This window comes from Pecten maximus, chromosome 5, assembly GCF_902652985.1.
Source record: "Pecten maximus chromosome 5, xPecMax1.1, whole genome shotgun sequence".
Lineage (NCBI taxonomy): Eukaryota > Metazoa > Mollusca > Bivalvia > Pectinida > Pectinidae > Pecten > Pecten maximus.
This window is the reverse complement of record NC_047019.1, coordinates 18,969,514-18,988,575: the sequence shown is the minus strand read 5'-3', so window position 1 is coordinate 18,988,575 and position 19,062 is coordinate 18,969,514. Positions and strand designations below refer to the sequence as shown.

At 35.0% G+C, this 19,062-nt stretch overlaps 1 protein-coding gene across 1 annotated transcript; it reads right to left on the bottom strand.

Moving 5' to 3' along the window:
• Nucleotides 1–3,620: 3,620 nt before the first annotated feature.
• LOC117327420 (N-acylethanolamine-hydrolyzing acid amidase-like) lies at nt 3,621–18,541 on the bottom strand. The gene is made up of 10 exons (XM_033884380.1): nt 18,344–18,541; nt 14,774–14,874; nt 14,203–14,272; nt 13,353–13,479; nt 12,416–12,506; nt 12,144–12,223; nt 9,209–9,381; nt 8,370–8,432; nt 7,494–7,589; nt 3,621–3,918 (listed from the first exon to the last, which is right to left on the bottom strand). The coding sequence occupies exons 1-10, from the start codon at nt 18,529–18,531 to the stop codon at nt 3,828–3,830; spliced, it is 1,080 nt and encodes a 359-aa protein (XP_033740271.1). The 5' UTR covers nt 18,532–18,541; the 3' UTR covers nt 3,621–3,827.
• Between the last annotated feature and the right edge of the window lie 521 nt (nt 18,542–19,062).

Below are 19,062 nucleotides of genomic sequence, written 5' to 3'. Positions count from 1 at the left end.
CGCGCGGCTTTCTAATTTGAAGAAAGGTTTCAAGAGATCAAAACAAATTTCTCCTAGGTCATAGGTTTCGAACTCGCAATCCAGAGGTTGAGTGCTAGTGATTAAGTGTCGGAACACCTTAACCACTTCTTCCTAATGTTGTCTTCCTTGACAATGCCTCGCATTTGGCTTTTTAGTTGAGCGTTCGCCACCGTTGGGTTCTGTCCACTGGTGGAGACATACCAGAGTCTTTAAAAATGTTAGCTGCTACTCCTGCTTAGCGCTCAGCATATTAGGAGTTGGACGACTGGTTCGCCCGTTGTCAGTATAATGTGACCGGGTGGGGTATCATGCGTGGTGTCTTCGGCAGTATGCGTCAGTGAGGTAGTACTATAAAGCACAAGTTCCGGACTATCACAAGGAGACTTAACACAGACATACCGCAGCCTCCCAAAACACACCATATGCACTCACCACACGCACACATATCGCACGCACGGGGGGCCGTCCTTAGATTAGCTTGACTGTTGATCGGACGTAAAACAAATAAAACAAAAACAAACCATCAGGACAACATGTTTTTAAGTACATTTATCAGATTTGTAACGTGATTTCACCACTTAATTTTATGATAGTATATGTATTTATTAGTATTACGTTCTTAACGACTCGTCTCCGCAAAAGAGTCATTGGGGTCAGCAAATGGTAGGCTAAAAGTTTTAAACGGCAAAAACAATGCGTCAATTGAAGATATGTATATAAAATAAGTGGTCATAAAAAGTTTTGTTAATGGGATTATGCGCCAGGTTGGGATCATGACCCTTCCCACTGACGAGCTGCTGAGACATACCAGAGGCTATAAGAATGGCAGTTACTCCTCCTTAACATTCGGCCTTATGGGAGTTGGACAACTGGTTCGCCCGTTGTCATCAGCATAATGTGACCAGGGATTATTTTACAATAGAAACGGGGTCCATTAAAGGGGCCTATTCCCCTAAAAAAGCCTTGTGAAAATTTCGAATTTACCACTAAAAAAATCCCAATTTTGAAGTCACTTTTGAATGATTAAGTATGATTTATATACAAAGATCTATATTAAGGCAATTTTGAAAAATAAAAAACAGCTACAGGTAACAAAATGAAATCAAAAATGTCCCAATGTCACATTTTATCGCGTAGAAATCCCAATTCAATGGACTCTGGACCCAGTTGAAAAAATGTAGGAAATCCCTGGTAACTGAGCGGTGTATCCTGCTCGGCGTCTTCATCAGTATGTTTCAGTGAGTTGGCACTATAAATTCGGTATCAGTTCCGCGCTATCACCTGGATACAAGCAAGAACATACTGCAACCTTATAAAACATACGCACATTCATGCATCTCGTATACTGGGGAAACCGTCCTTAAATTGCCTTAGTTAATGATAAGACGACAATACTTAACCAAACCGTGTAAGACGCCACAGTAATGCTATGGGTCAAAGGGTGTGGAATTCCTGAGCATGTGCCAGGAAAATCAAGACATATTGAATATCAATATGTTTGCATTAAATAACCAAAATTACACTGATTCCATTAAGGATATATTGTATTTTTGTATGCGGTATGAAAATCAACTATTTGATGCATGATAGTTAGGTATCAGTTCAATTGTTACTACCTCAGGTCCCATTTCGTGAATATAAATTCGACCTTTACTTCTATGGCTGACATGATCCAGTAAACACTGTCAGTTTAACTTTATCCACTTGAATCTTTTTGTCGTCTTGACTTTCAAAGATTCTGAATGCCTAACATTTTATTGATGTGTCAATATGATTTCTCTTGTTTAGGTTTGTTTTGATAATGAACAAAATAAAAATAACACAAGTTCGTGTGATTTTCTGTATTTATTACAATATAAAAATATATCTATAACAATATTAACAATCAATTATCATAAAGTGACATAAAAAATATCAAGGTAGCGATGGAATATTACTGGTATATAGACAGATAAAGTCATGTCAGGCCAAATCACAGATATATGGAACACCTTTTGTATTAGCCGTTTAGCGCAACTTGTCAAAAACAGATTTAGTTCAGGCAAACAAAGCTAGATGTTCACCTGTGAGATAGAGCTGACATCGTTTAAGAGATTTTGCATTTACATTAATGCAAGTAAAGATACATGAATAGCTAGGTTGAAAGAGTGGTATTATGAAGTAAAATGGACATTCCTTAAACATAGGTTGTATGTGTACATAGTTTTGCTGCACAGTACCAAAACAATTTTTCTTCAAATGTGGACAAACTAGGAACAAACAAATCCAACATGCCAGTTCATCATTCTTATTCAAATTGAAGATGTCATTTAATAGCGAGTATTTCCAACTGGTGATGAGAGATAGCACATTCATTGCATTGAAGTATTCCAAAGTAAAAAATTATATACACCATTCCTTATTTTTTATCATTGTTTATTTTTTTACTTAAAAAAAAAAATTTCTTCTCTTGAATTTGAAAAAGAAAAAAGAAACTTTTAGATTATTGATAAAAAATACACTTTAAATAAAAACTATTTTTCAAGCAACTGAAAATCACCTTCTCACTTAAGAGTTTTCCATCTGTTATTGAATTATCTTGATGTGCCACTTTTACATAGAACACATCGTTAGGTCATTGATGTGTCGTATGCTATAGGCTCATTAATAATAGATTGATAAAATTATTATGATTTATAAGCAAAACGTAACCAAACAATACATTGTATATATTAATCAAAATTCAGTGACAATGCTGGAAAAAAGAGTAATTGCAGTTGCTAACAACGGAAGTTAGATACAAAAACATGTTTTAAGACGTTGCAAGGCACTTATAATTAACAAGCATGATTTATATATTAAGTTGATACACAGGCGTCTGCTTCTGGTTAGTATTAATAGAAAAAGAATAAGCCCTTACTCCTTCTTTATCAATTGGATCGAACTTAAATTCAAAGTAAATCAAAGCTCATCTTCACTTCCAGTTTTTCGAGTGTTACTCCTTGTTGATATAGAAAAAGTAGGGTCTATTTTTTCTATCAATACTAACCAGAAGCAGACGTCTGTGGTTGATATTTCTTGTTTCGCAATTGTTATCAAATAAATTAAGTGAACATTATTTAACACAAGCTTTAGTCAGATTTTTATCACCCGTTCCACTCCATATCTTTACGTACATTGTATTTGTTTTAGTAATTTTCATTTTTGGCGGGAAGCAGATAAACCGTACTTACGAGCATGAAGTCCATGATTGCTTATTTGGTGGATTAAAGTACTGCAAAAATTAAAGTCATGAAAGACGTCCAAATACTATGGATTCTCACTAAATGAGAATAATTAAATATACATAATTTGTTTTTTTCCTTAATATTGATTCATTACTTTTTTACAAAAGGTAACATCACTATACCTTACTAGTAACTGAAAATGTCAACAAACACATGTATTCAAACCAGGTTACATTTCTGCATTTTTAACTTATATTATTGAGGTAAAAACAGTCGTATGACTCACGTTTGTTGGATCTGATATTTGGTTTTTCGTAACTTTTGAAAATAAATCAGCTTTAGTAAAAAAAATACCACATCCAACAACCATTCGTTGAGTAACCTCTTTTATAATTTTTTCATGTTTTAACTGGAACCCTTCAGAACAACATCCTTTACAGTTATCTGTTGGTAAGCATTGTTTAACTTAAGAAAGATTCCATTTACTCCAAATGTAAATGTGCCTATAGCAATTTTCCAGTGGGAAATTTAATGATTTTGCTTAAGTGAATGAACATAAATAAAACCGGGGACTTTCCAGCAGACATACTTGTGGTGAGGTTAGTGTGGTCCATAGACATCTCCATGTCGTATCCAGGCCTGCATGATCGAGGGTTGGGCAGCTGACATGACTACGGTGTAGGTCGTGTGACTAAACAAGGAGAATTGTTACGATTTCAATCAATACTGTTGTATATATGACATGATGATACAGGTAAGCTATATATGGTGATTATGGTCTGCATTATAACTCGGATTATAGTTTTATAGGATCTATGTTTCCAACAATGAAGAAATAATTGGTTTGAATGACCGACCTAATATTGTATCCTTTTACCATCTCTGATGATTTTTTTCTATCAACACAGCTACAATTTACACTTTTCCATGTGTGATCTGCATAGCGTTATTGTGACAACGGTTTGTTCAACCTTCTGTTTGGGTCTGTATAACCTTACTGTGTTGATTGCCTTTTCAGACTTCTGCTTGAATCTGTATGACCTTACTGTGTTGATTGTCCATTTGACTTCTGTGTGACCCTGTACGATATTTTTGTGTTTAAATCATGTTACTGAAGAGATCTTTCTGAAATTTCATATGTAGAGAGATCTTTCTGAAATTTTATATGTAGGTTGCCCTTGGTCCGTAGTTATGCATATTGCATTTTGGGACCAATCCGAAAACAACATGGCCGATCGAGCGCCATCTTGGATTTTAACAATTGAAGATTGTTATCGCTCTTTCTCAAATTTCATATGTAGGTTGCCCTTGATCCCAAGTTGTGCATTTTGGGGTTTTTCAGAAAACAACATGGCCGAAAGGCAGCAATCTTGGATTTTGAAAATTGAAGTTTGTTATTGCTATTTCTCAGAAAGTACTGAAGGGATCTTTCTCAAATTTCATATGTAGGTTCCCCTTGGTCCTCGTATTGCATTTTGGGACCAATCTGAAAACAACATGACCAACAGATAGCCATTATCGCTTAATCTCAAATATCGTATATAGGTTCCCCTTGTTACTGGAGGGATGCTTCTTAATTTACACAGATTGTTAAGAGGAAGGGGAAAATAGAGAGATCAATTTGACATGGAACCTATAACGATCATTCAATGGTGGGCGCCAAGATCACTCTGGGATCTCTTATGTTGACATCATGTTTAGACTTCTTGTTACTCTAAGATCTGTCTGTGTTTACATCATGTTTAGACTTCTTGTGACCCTGTATGATATTTTTGTATTAACATCATGTTTAGACTTCTGTGTGACCCTGTATGATATTTTTGTGTTGACATCATGTCTAGACTTCTGTGTGACCCTGTATGATATTTTTGTATTAACATCATGTTTAGACTACTGTGTGACCCTGTATGATATTTTTGTGTTGACATCATGTTTAGACTTCTGTGTGACCCTGTATGATATGTCTGTGTTTACATTATGTTTAGACTTCTGTGTGACCCTGTACGATCTTTCTGTGTTTACATCATGTTTAGACTTCTGTGTGACCCTGTAAGATCTGTCTGTGTTGACATCATGTTTAGACTTCTGTGTGAACCTGTATGATATTTTTGTATTAACATCATGTTTAGACTTTTGTGTGACCCTGTATGATATTTTTGTGTTGACATCATGTTTAGACTTCTGTGTGACCCTGTATGATATGTGTGTTCACATCATGTTTAGACTTCTGTGCGACTCTGTATGATCTGTCTGTGTTCACATCATGTTTAGACTTCTGTGCGACCCTGTATGATCTGTCTGTGTTGACATCATGTTTAGACTTCTGTGCGACTCTGTATGATATGTCTGTGTTTACATTATGTTTAGACTTCTGTGTGACCCTATATGATATTTTTGTGTTGACATCATGTCTAGACTTCTGGGTGACCCTGTACGATCTTTCTGTGTTGACATCGTGTTTAGACTTCTGTGTGACCCTGTATGATATTTTTGTATTAACATTATGTTTAGACTTCTGTGTGACCCTGTACGATCTTTCTGTGTTGACATCGTGTTTAGACTTCTGTGTGACCCTGTATGATCTTTCTGTGTTGACATCGTGTTTAGACTTCTGTGTGAGCCTGTATGATATTTTTGTATTAACATCATGTTTAGACTTCTGTGTGACCCTGTATGTTCTGTTTGTGTTGACATCATGTTTAGACTTCTGTGTGACCCTGTATGATATTTTTGTGTTGACATCATGTTTAGACTTCTGTGTGACCCTGTATGATCTGTTTGTGTTGACATCATGTTTAGACTTCTGTGTTACCCTGTATGATCTTTTTGTGTTGACATCGTGTTTAGACTTCTGTGTGACCCTGTATGATCTGTCTTTGTTTACATCATGTTTAGACTTCTGTGTGACCCTGTATGATATATCTGTGTTGACATCATGTTTAGACTTCTGTGTGACCCTGTATGATATATCTGTGTTGACATCATGTTTAGACTTCTGTGTTACCATGTATGATATTTTTGTGTTGACATCATGTTTAGACTTCTGTGTTACCCTGTATGATATTTTTGTATTAACATTATGTTTAGACTTCTGTGTGACCCTGTACGATCTTTCTGTGTTGACATCGTGTTTAGACTTCTGTGTGACCCTGTATGATCTTTCTGTGTTGACATCGTGTTTAGACTTCTGTGTGACCCTGTATGATATTTTTGTATTAACATCATGTTTAGACTTCTGTGAGACCCTGTATGTTCTGTTTGTGTTGACATCATGTTTAGACTTCTGTGTGACCCTGTATGATATTTTTTTGTTGACATCATGTTTAGACTTCTGTGTGACCCTGTATGATCTGTTTGTGTTGACATCATGTTTAGACTTCTGTGTTACCCTGTATGATCTTTTTGTGTTGACATCGTGTTTAGACTTCTGTGTGACCCTGTATGATCTGTCTTTGTTTACATCATGTTTAGACTTCTGTGTGACCCTGTATGATATATCTGTGTTGACATCATGTTTAGACTTCTGTGTGACCCTGTATGATATATCTGTGTTGACATCATGTTTAGACTTCTGTGTTACCATGTATGATATTTTTGTGTTGACATCATGTTTAGACTTCTGTGTGACCCTGTATATCATTGCTCTGCAGGGAGATGGTATACCAGTATCAAGACTACCATGTGGACCTGATTTATGTATTAATGGACTGTTAAGATTACCATGTAATCCTGTTTTAATGTGTAAATGGACTATAACGACTACCATGTGACCCTGTTTTGTTATTGCTATTTCTAACAAAGAACTGAAGGGATCTTTCTCACATTTCATATGTAAGTTCACATAGGTCTTTATTTAAGCATATTTCATTTTGGGATTGATCTTAAAAAAAGCAATACGACCGACAGGCGGCCATCTTTGATTTTGACTATTGAAGTTGTCAGAAAATACGGAAGGGATCTTTCTGAAATTTCATTTGTAAGTTTCTCTTTGTCCTTAGTTCCTTAGTTATACATATTACATTTTGGGATTGATCCGAAAACAACATGGCCGACAGGCAGCCATCTTGTACTTTAACAATTGAAGTTTGTCACTGCTAGTTCTCAAAAAAAAATCCTATTATATTTCAGGAGTGTTCTTAATTCAAAGGGAAAAACTTTTTCTGAATGTCAGGCTGACAGCTCCAATGACAAAACTGAACAGTTACTTTCAAGGTATTGGCATATACTGGCTAGACATTCTTCCTTAAATGACTTAAAATTACTCACTTGTTTCTGACAGGTACCATAGACATGACATTAAATAGGTTTGCCTTGCTGATGTTTTTCTGTCCAAGATTTTTCATAGCGCTTATAGCTGGATCTCTATAAATATAATGTAATATAGTTACATATGGTGACAGATCGTAATACAGTGATATACAATGTAATACAGTGATATACAATGTAATACAGTGATATTCATTGTAATTCAATAAGGATTGTAAAATAGTTAACAATTACTAGGGAAAATCAGGCCTTTGTCGCAAAAATACCAAGAGGGTTTCAATAAAATGGAGAACAATTATATAATCTCTTTGTTGCCCTTAATAAGAATTTTGTTTTTAAAAACAGCAACTTTTAAGAATAGAAATCAAAATGAACACAAAACATTACAAAAAGTATTGCAAAAGGGCTGTAATTCTAAGATTAAGTAAAGGGTCCCAGCCTGGTAATTCTAGGATTTTATAATATTCTGCATTCCCTTGAAAATTTGATAGAATGAAGCATAAAAATATCTTATTTATTTTGAGAATGTGTCTCACAAAGATTTGACCTAGATTTGTATGGTGGGTGTTTCAAGAAGCAGATGACGCTTACTTTTTTGTGGAGCACCTTGTATAATTCTCAATTTATTTCATCAAGCATCTTGTAAATCTATTTTTTGTTCATATTTTGCCTTTGTTTTAATGATTTTGATTTAGAATGATGCCTTCGTTATTATGCAGGTATTCTCTGTTATTTTAGTAAAAACAGTTTTAACCTTTGCACATATCAATTTAGAATGATTCATCAAAGCGGAGGTAATCATACAATCAATCAGTTGTATCTAATGATATTTCAGAATGATTGACATTCAAACATTGTGAATCTTGAAATACTGACCTACGGTCATCATCTACAGGGGGGTTGTTCCAGTGGTCATAATTTGTCTCCACTTCAAACCATCTGATATGTCACAAAAAAAACATTTAATAGATAATTACATTAAAAAATACAGCTATAGTACATAACAATGTTTAACACTACAGCTATCAGTTAAATAGTTTAACGCTACAACTTTCTAAAACATGATGTAGTGTTATATAGCTATCTTCAACTAGGAAGTATACAATAATTAGCACTTCTGAATTACCCCAAAAAAGTGCTAATATATTAATTCATTATCAAATTAACCATAAGCTAAAGCATAAAATTGCAGAGTTTTTTCTAAAGTAGAAAGATGGATATATATCGGTGATTAAAATCTGATGTATTGTAATGTAGTATGTTGATTATCTCCCTAAAAACCAAATCTCTGGTGACAAAGAAAATAGACAGATTTCTCTTGTTGAAAAATTTAAACTATAACAACAAATTCTTGTACTCATCACTAAATTGTCTGTTTTCTTTTGTGCAAAGAAAATGTTTAGCTCTCAACAATCGAAATAATTGAGTCAAGAAAAATTTTTGTTTCCCAAATGTGGCTTTTAATATACAGAGGATAATTTTTCTTCAGGAGGAGTCATATTAGTAGTCCTATATGGTCATGCGGGAAGATAAAATTGACTATCTGTACCAGATATCATTTATCCTTATTGGGTTATGATGAACCGAAGCTGACATTTTCATATTCAAAATATAGTACTACGCTATCTGTAGTCATAAGAGAATTTCTGATTGAAAAATTGTAGCTAATAATTAATTTTATTTAGGTGTTCAGAGTTGAATCATGATTGACATACTTGTTTTTGGAGGGATCAATTGTCCAGATATCGATGGGCGCCTCCCGGCCCTTGGTGATGATGGCTCCCTCCCCTGGGTTAACACCAGCTACTATGTGGTATACCGAGGCCAAGGTAGTAGTATAGGCCAGTTTATTTATAGCTGCTTGGTAGTTTGTACTTTCTTCAAGTGTCTGTGTTGAAATATCAACACACATTCAATAAACAAGAATAAACATTTAATTTTTTTTTAATTCAACTTTCCAAACAGTTTTTCATATTCTATATCAGTGATATTTCTTATGATGCATTGAAATTGGACTCACTGGATCTGCCAAATGTAGCTAACTTCATTACACAATCAATCTGGGTAGGTTAATTGGTCTTGTAACCTCTCAACAATAATGACATCATTATTAATTATTTTGCACTAAAACTTTTTGATTATGATTTTTTAACTACTTTTAGCACTGAAAGTACTGTTATATATATGGTATATATATATTATTTATAACCATCCACATGTGTACATGTCTCCCTTTGTGGAACTCTCCTGTAAATAAGTTAGTAAAAGTTTGCAAAGGAAAGAAAATGGTTGTTTTATCTCTCACTGCCAAGCTTAGATAGAGTTATTTCGATGTATTCCCCAATCGTCATGCCGTAATCTACTACATGGTGGAGAATCTAAAAACGAACTAGTATGTAACATTTTGGAGTGACTCATTTGTTTGTAAATATGTGATAACGGGCAAATTGTCTGTATCGTGTTGCCGCCCACGTGTCGTCCACGTGGTGTGGAGGTGGCGGACATGAGAGTTTTAGTAGATAGTTACTAATCAACTGTAAATATGACATTTAATTAACTGAAAACATGTGTTAACAATGATTCCGCCAAGTGTGTTACGGATTTTAGAGACATACAGTCTGGATTTTTCAGTACTGAAATTTTCATTTTCCCTGCAAGATAGTGAGGAAGCAGTGTCCCTTCACCTCTCATGGGAAAAACCTGTCAAGGTTACTAGACCTGTATTGAATTCAACATCCACCACTGGTAAGAAAAAACGTCATCCGAAGAAAACTAAATCTCCTTCGCAGAAACGACATAATAAGGACAGGGCTGAGAAATTGAGGAATTCCCATTTTAAGCAATGTCCTGGAGACGCTAGTGCGAGTTGTGACACATGTGCAGTAAAACAAGAACTACCATCTGATGTGATACCACAGAAAACACAGAGTTCAGTGAAGACACAGACAGGGCCAGCTCTGAACGAAAAAAATTCTGTACAGACTCAGTGTAATTCTGTGAACATAGTAAAGGCAACTACAGCTACATGTACTAGTGTGAATTCTATGTGTAACACACCACCTCATCATCGACAGTCACAGCATCAGGAAACACCAACTGAAGCAACATACCAGAAAACGTGTTCCGATGGCAGGACTTCGACAGCCTCAACTCTATCATCTTATCAGATTTCCACAGGTGCCCCTATTATTAAACCAGAGGAAACCTGTTCCATAAATTCCAAGGACCTCTGTGCATTCCTGACAGGAAAAACTAGGGACTGTAAAATATCCGTCAATAATGGAAAAAGTACTCAGACAGTCTACCAGTCAAATTTCTAGCTGATTAATGACAATGAAGGATGTGCAATGATGACAATGTTTTAATTCCAGTGCAGATACCCTATATATACCAACGTTCAAAACTAGCCTCATTGTCATATTGTATATATAATGACTTTCCTTGATAATTCAATGCTATCATTTAAAGTTTTTGAAAAGATTTGGAAAAGGATTTTTGTTTGATAGGAATATGTTTTTTCTAGTTTGTCTTACTCTTATATAGATCTTCTGAATTTCAGAGACATTTGTATCTATAGAATTTGTTGACAATTTAATATAAGTTCGAAAAAAAAAATTTAACTAGAGAGACATTTAGAAGTTTCAAGTAAGTTGATAATACCTGATTTAATTGATTATATATTACTCTGTTTTATTGTTATCTCACTATACACACTTGGATGGTTATTTTTTAAAATTGGGGGCCAATTTTTGTTTTGTCGGGGGGATGTTATATATATGGTATATATATATTATTTATAACCATCCACATGTGTACATGTCTCCCTTTGTGGAACTCTCCTGTAAATAAGTTAGTAAAAGTTTGCAAAGGAAAGAAAATGGTTGTTTTATCTCTCACTGCCAAGCTTAGATAGAGTTATTTCGATGTATTCCCCAATCGTCATGCCGTAATCTACTAAGTACATTACTGCATATTCCAAAGAACCACTTTCTTTATTATCGAATGGTACCACATGGCGTTACTTATCAGTACCTGGAATATATTACCTGTTTTGCTCAATCCTTACATTTTTTAACATTTTTAAATAATTGTATTTGTTAATGAGAAATATGACAATATTCGAGAACAAATAAATATAATTTAATCATTTTTCATTTAAATTGAGAATTTAACACTGTAACTTGAACCTATTGCTAAACTGGACCAGACTTTGATGAAATTAAGCATGAAAACCAAGAAATATCTTACCTCTTGTGAGAATGTGTCTCACCTTACCGAGATTATACCCTGATTTGTATGTTGGGTGTTTCAAGAAGCAGATGACGCTTACCTTTTGGTGGAGCACCTTGTATAATTCTCAATTTACTTCATCAAGTGTCTTGTAAATCTATCTTTTTGTTCATATTTTGCCTTTGTTTTAAATTAATGATTTTGATTTAGAATGATGGCTTCGTTATTATACTGGTATTCTCTGTTGTTTTAGTAAAAACTGTTTTAACCTTTGCACATATCAAATTAAAATTATTCATCAAAGCGGAGATAATCATACAATCAATCAGTTGTTACAGTATCTAATGATATTTCAGAATGATTGACATTCAAACAGAGACGAGACTTTGATGCAAAAAAATTGAGTTTACAAATATTTACATCTCTGATGAGGAAGCTGACAGGAACTGCATCTCTCTGAAGTATTCCAATCAGGAAGTTCATCCACCAACTACCAATATCTGTTGTATATAATAATCAATTATATCACTCATTAAATTGAATAAGCTTCTTCTCAATAATGCAAATCATTTTCAATTTAACATCATGCAAACAAAACATAGCAGTTTTAACCAAAGTTGTCAGTTTTAAAATGAATATCACTATCTATCCATTTTGTTTCCTTTCTTAAGCATCATAAATATATATGATACCTCTTTCATCTGCAGTGATGGTAAATGCCTTTGGCCTTTGTCCAGTCATTAAACCAATGTATCCAGCATAGGTCACTCCACTGTAGACAGTCTACAAACCAAACATGGCTGAAGTAATAAACATAATAACCAATAATGTGATTACAATGTACTGTATGTAGATACATACAGAGATGAAAATCTCTCTAGCAACCAAGATCAGCAGTTCCTGAACCAGTTTTCCATTCTCCTACAGCTGGTTACCACCATGTTCCTGGGTATTTAGGAACATCATTTAGCACAACCATCGAATGGTTAAACATGACATTCTATCTCTGTAGTGTAAAATGGTTGAGACAATAATGAAGTTGAAATGTAAATCAGGCCACATTTAGTTACTTCGTTGTAAACAAAACAAGAAATCAATTATTGCGGAAAAGCACAAAGTCCATTCATTTACACTTTGGCTTGTGTACACTTAGATATAACTAGTATGGAATTATGTATAAAACTTCATATTAGCCATATAGAACAGGCATATAAAATAACTAATCTGAGGCCGATCTGCTGCGATCCTGGTTGACTCTGATCACAAAGCCATGCTTCAGGACAACAAAACATACATTGGAAACCAATCCAACTAAAAATAAAACTCTAAAGGCACCTCATTGTTAAGTCTCAACCATTAATGGTATCACCAAAACACAAAAATGCCCACATCCATAGAGAACATAGATATCATTGTCAGATACCCATAGATGATTGCAATACACTATCCTACTAATCTCATGATTAGTGTAGTGTAATGTAGTGCATTCAACTGTGGTTATCCGACAAGGTGGAGATAACATACAGATATCGAAACAGTACAACTAGAAACTAGAAGACATATACATTTTTCTTTTTTTTGAAGCATTTTTTTCTGAATAAATACCATACATTTCAGAAACCAACCAACCTGATTGTTTTTCTGGAAGTCTATAAAGACTGTGATGTTCCTGAGGAGATCTGTGAAGCTAAAGTCCAGGTTGCGAGCATGCCAGATCATATTTTTGTCATCCTGCATTACAATACTGGTACAGAATCTGTACAAGTAAAACAAAGTCATCACAACAGGAGAATTTTGTAACAACATTTCCTTTATAATCCAGTTTGGTGCCACTTACTCAATCTTTCTAGAATATTAAACTTGTGTTCCTATTTTGTATATAAATAATTCATCTATTTGAATCTCGGTTTTCTTATCATTTTGACCATATCATGTACATAATGTACAGTTTGATCTTTATTACACTAAATCAGTTGTTATCCAAACAGAAGTTACATACTGGTCTCTTCTCAATAAGTTAAATTAAATCATACACAAAAAAAACAAGTAAAAGTATGTTTAAACTTATGTTGTTACTATGGACATATAGCCTGTTGTTACTAGGGACATATAACATGTTGTTACTATGGACATATAACCTGTTGTTACTAGAAACACATAACAAGTTGTTACTATGGACATATAGCCTGTTGTTACTAGGGACATATAACATTTTGTTACTATGGAAATATAGCCTGTTGTTACTAGGGACATATAGCCTGTTGTTACTAGGGACATATAGCCTGTTGTTACTATGGACATATAACCTGTTGTTACTAGGGACATATAACATGTTGTAACTATGGACATATAGCCTGTTGTTACTAGGGACATATAACATGTTGTTACTATGGACATATAAGCTGGAAAAAAAGAACAAATTATCAAAAATAAGTTTGAAATGTGTATTATCTACTGTAATATTCTATTGTTTACTTACGCTGACACATCATACAGAAGGTTGGCCCCTACAATATCACCTAGAGGAACATTCAGATTCTTAGCAATCCCTGTCAACAAAACAAAATGTATTACTATTTACTCTACTCTCTAGTCCTCTATCAAACTTTCAATGATACTTATTGTAAAAACACTAGTTTAGTCTACCGTGAACATCAGCTGTCTTTTGTTAAGGTTACACAGCAATTCGTTATAATAGCCAACTTAAAGTGTTGCTATAAAAAAAAAAGCAAATAAAAGAAGGATTTAGTTAATGTAAATATTTCCAATCTGTAAGCTACTATCTGTGTTATTGATATATCACACCAAATCACACTCTTTACACTAGTGCTGTTTATTCCGTTTTCAATCTGTGTAAAACCATTTCTTATTTCTTTTCTAGCGAATATAAATCAAACTTATCATAATGTCCAAGTTAGATCTCCACTGAGATGATATTAATAACAAAAGCCTGACTGAGGTTAATATAGCTAGGTTTGTGATAAATCATACTACATAATTCACAACAGTGTTCATTGTGTACTGATATTTCTGCATCTCAAGATATAAACCTTTCATTTCCTCAGCATATGGACTTTGGATGTACTTATCCAGATCTGCTGCAATATCTTCTACCAACGGTAACACAACTGTGGGGTCTGGCAGCATTCCACTACAAAACATAAATACACACACAATGATATTATAATTAATTTATTCTCTGTGACAACAATCAATGGAGATTTTCATTTTATCTTCAGATTTACAATAAATTCTAGCTTGGCTCCTTTACTGATCTGAATTGTGGCTGTTAAAATGAAGTCTAAAAACAGACATATTCATTTTCTTTCTGCAATGTTAATGTGAACAAGGTACAGAGGTCATCCACTACTCCTAGTTTCCTCCCTTACACACTTTTATCAGTGTAACGGGAATGGATTTTGTGAGTTATGTACCTTTGTTTGAGAGTTGTGTCCCTTAGTAGAAGTATATATTTGTGTATGTATGATAGTATTTTGTTGGATTATAGTTGATTTATTAATTGTGAGTGTGAATATATGTGTTCAGAATGTAGAATATATGTAGTATGAGAGTATGTATATAGTTTGAGAATGTGTGCGGGTAACTATGATTGTGTATTTTATATTGAAAACATTGTATGCTAATTTATGTGCACCATTGTGAATGGAAAAGGATGCTAGTTTATATGTGTGAATGTAACGAGTATATGTGGGAAGTTGTATGAAGATATAGAAGCCATTGGCTGGTACTTCATTGTTGCAAGTTGGTAGTTTACTTCCCTTCTATTCTTTCCTTTCTCTACTTTTCCTACACTTAACAGAAGCCAGTGGCTGGTTACTCTATTTCAGTCTTTCTGTCTATGTTTTGGGTAATAGCTGCTTCGTGTATGATAGTGTGGAAGATGGTTTTATTCTGTGGTGATGTAAATAGTTATTGTTACTAGTTGTTTTATATTGCCAATGATAGTGTTGAATAAATGTAGGACTTGTATCTAGTTGTTGTGTGGTTTGTTGTGTCTTATATATTCAAAGCAAGGTGCTATCAAGATATAATTAAGAACCTGGGTTGGAAGGTGAATTCGAACCGTTACAGAATTGGTGCCGTGAGCAACTTTTTAGTCATCCATACTTTGAATGTGTATTTGTGTGTGATCATTACTATGGAGGCATTGTTGAAGTCCTTTAGTATCAGTCCTACATTGTCTGTGGTATACAGTACTGCTTCATCAGTTCAGTCATGTAGTGTAGTGAACTCGACCAGTTGTTGTTTGTCCACTCCACCTATAGTTTGTCAGCCAGTTAGTTGTAGCATTGCTAAGACTGAGTTTCATAAGACTATAATGTTGATATGGGTATCCAGACAATGAGTCAGTTTGTGCATAGGAAGCATAAGGAGCCTTTGCCTTTTGACGGGTCTTTAGATATTGATAACTACCTTGTGCATTTTGGTCAGGTCAGTGTCTGGAATAGTTGGAGTGCTAGGGAGATGGCTATACAGTTAGCATTGTCACTTGAGGGTAAAGCTAGACAGGTACTCCATGGTCTAGACTCTCATCAACTGGAGGATTTTGACATCATTGTTGATTTGCTTAGGAAACGGTTTGAACCTGAAGGTCTTGTATGGACATTTCGTTCATGTTTCAAAAACAGGCAGTATCTAGAGTCTGAAAGTTTAGCAGAATATGGGGCCAGTCTACAGATACTTGCTAAGAAGGCATTTCCAAAGTCTGTGAAGAGTGAGAGGGAAGTGCATGTCATCTCACAGTTCATAACTGGTATACCCGATTTTGATCTCAGGAAACATGTTTGTCTGAACAATCACAAGTCATTATCTGAGGCTGTGGTTCTGGGTAATCAGTATGAGTCGTTCATACAAATGTTTGGGTTTGAGTCACATACATTTAGTCATACCACTCTGACTTTAGGAAAGATCGAGGCCATTCTTGAAAAGTTGGAACAAACGGTCAGGACAAGGTTCAAAGGTCATCGTCTTTGCTACTGTTGTCGTCGGAAAGGACATAGAGCTAGTGAATGTCCATATAAGGCTTTATGATTGGTGTAGTGGTTTTGAATATGTTTTGTTATATACGGAAGGTGAACAAATACCTGTGTATACAACATAGCCTCCAGTGTTTTATGGTAGCATTTTAAGTGGTAGAGTTGTAAGGTTTCTTTGCTGAATTCTGGTTACCAGGTTGTGTTTGCTGATATCTGTGTGGTGATTGCAAAAGTTTTGGCCGTGTCTGTATCTTGTGTATTCTTTGTGAGTACTGGCTGTGTTCTTGGTGAACACGAGTTCTATGTGAGCTGGGCACTGGAGGTCTGTAATTGCATGGCGAAGATACCTGTACCAGTCTGACGGACCAGAGACGGGAGTTACCGTGAAGCGAGTACCGCGTATGGAAGGAGGCCTTGGATCATCGATCGCGCTTCATGAAAGATTCGCGTTCACGCCAGGTGTGTCGTGGGACTTCGCGATTTGCGTGAGGATTTGTGGACCTCTCCAGGAATATTTGGGACATTAACTGTGATATGTAAAATTGTACTGTGATATAATTGTTTTTAATATTTGACATATTTGTTATTTTTCCATTGTGTTTTGAGACAAAATGTTATTATTAGAAAATAACATTTGTCTATTTTTCAGAGGAGGGAGGAATGTAACGGGAATGGATTTTGTGAGTTATGTACCTTTGTTTGAGAGTTGTGTCCCTTAGTAGAAGTATATATTTGTGTATGTATGATAGTATTTTGTTGGATTATAGTTGATTTATTAATTGTGAGTGTGAATATATGTGTTCAGAATGTAGAATATATGTAGTATGAGAGTATGTATATAGTTTGAGAATGTGTGCGGGTTCATTGTTGCAAGTTGGTAGTTTACTTCCCTTCTATTCTTTCCTTTCTCTACTTTTCCTACACTTAACAGAAGCCAGTGGCTGGTTACTCTATTTCAGTCTTTCTGTCTATGTTTTGGGTAATAGCTGCTTCGTGTATGATAGTGTGGAAGATGGTTTTATTCTGTGGTGATGTAAATAGTTATTGTTACTAGTTGTTTTATATTGCCAATGATAGTGTTGAATAAATGTAGGACTTGTATCTAGTTGTTGTTGTGTCTTATATATTCAAAGCAAGGTGCTATCAAGATATAATTAAGAACCTGGGTTGGAAGGTGAATTCGAACCGTTACATCAGTATCATAACAATATTTTTTAAGTACATGTACACGTGTGAAAGAACAGGGAAAACACTTTCATGCCGAGTGTCCCAACAGGAATCGAACCCATGTCTCCGGCGTGATAATTATGCCACGGCTAGAGCTAACGTTACCTCTTGCGCCAAAGAAGCTATATATGCTCCATCAGTCCAAGAGACCCGTTCCTACATATCTATTCACAGGTCCTAGCCTCGTCTGTCAATACACCCAATATAAGATTATATATTGGGTGTATTGACAGACGAGGCTAGGACCTGTGATCTATTCGTTCATAGTGACCGCAATAGTGTATTTGTCATGTTGACTAGTACAACATCACTGTCATCACGTCTTATGACGTTATGTCGTGCGGATGATAAAAAATAATGTAAACAAACAAACCGACAGACAACACAAGGCCCTACCTGATAACTTGACGGAACTTTGGGATTAAGTCCGCATATGGATGCTTCGTCACCACATGTGTCCATCTCTCTCCTGCTGGTAGGTCGAGATTAACCACAAACTTTTCTGGGGGTGAGTCGAAGGATGACAAAGTTCCCGACACGGAAATAACAGCGACTAGAAAGGTGAACCAGGTTTTGACAGCCATTTTATTCGTCATGTGATAACGTCCATGTGATACATCACGTGATAATACAACATATGACCAAGTTCAGGAAGATTATTAACTTTTGTTTATTTAGGGGTAAATATTTTGATCAAAGAGGGGAAAAAATTATGTGAATGAAATTTATTTTTCTTATGGGTAAAAAGAAAAATTCAGTGAAATAATCATTTACATATTTTGGTTTAAAACGCAATTACTATTGAGCAATTTGAGTGTACAAATTAAGTAACGCGTTACTTTAGCATTTTACGCGTTACTTCTGCATTTCAACGCGTTATTTTATGTAGTTATCACAGGGGCTTGGCACGATTTTCCAAATGATGGTCCATATATATATGTATTATAGTTGGTACGGACCGCTACCAATAGGTATACATTGTAGGTCATGTATTGCTTTAGCCCGAGTTTCCTCTGGCCCTGACACCATGTCTGGTGTCAGGGCCAGAGGAAACTCGGGTTAGTATTGCTGTAGAAATACCCAGTATATATATATATATACTAGTCATTTTCTTT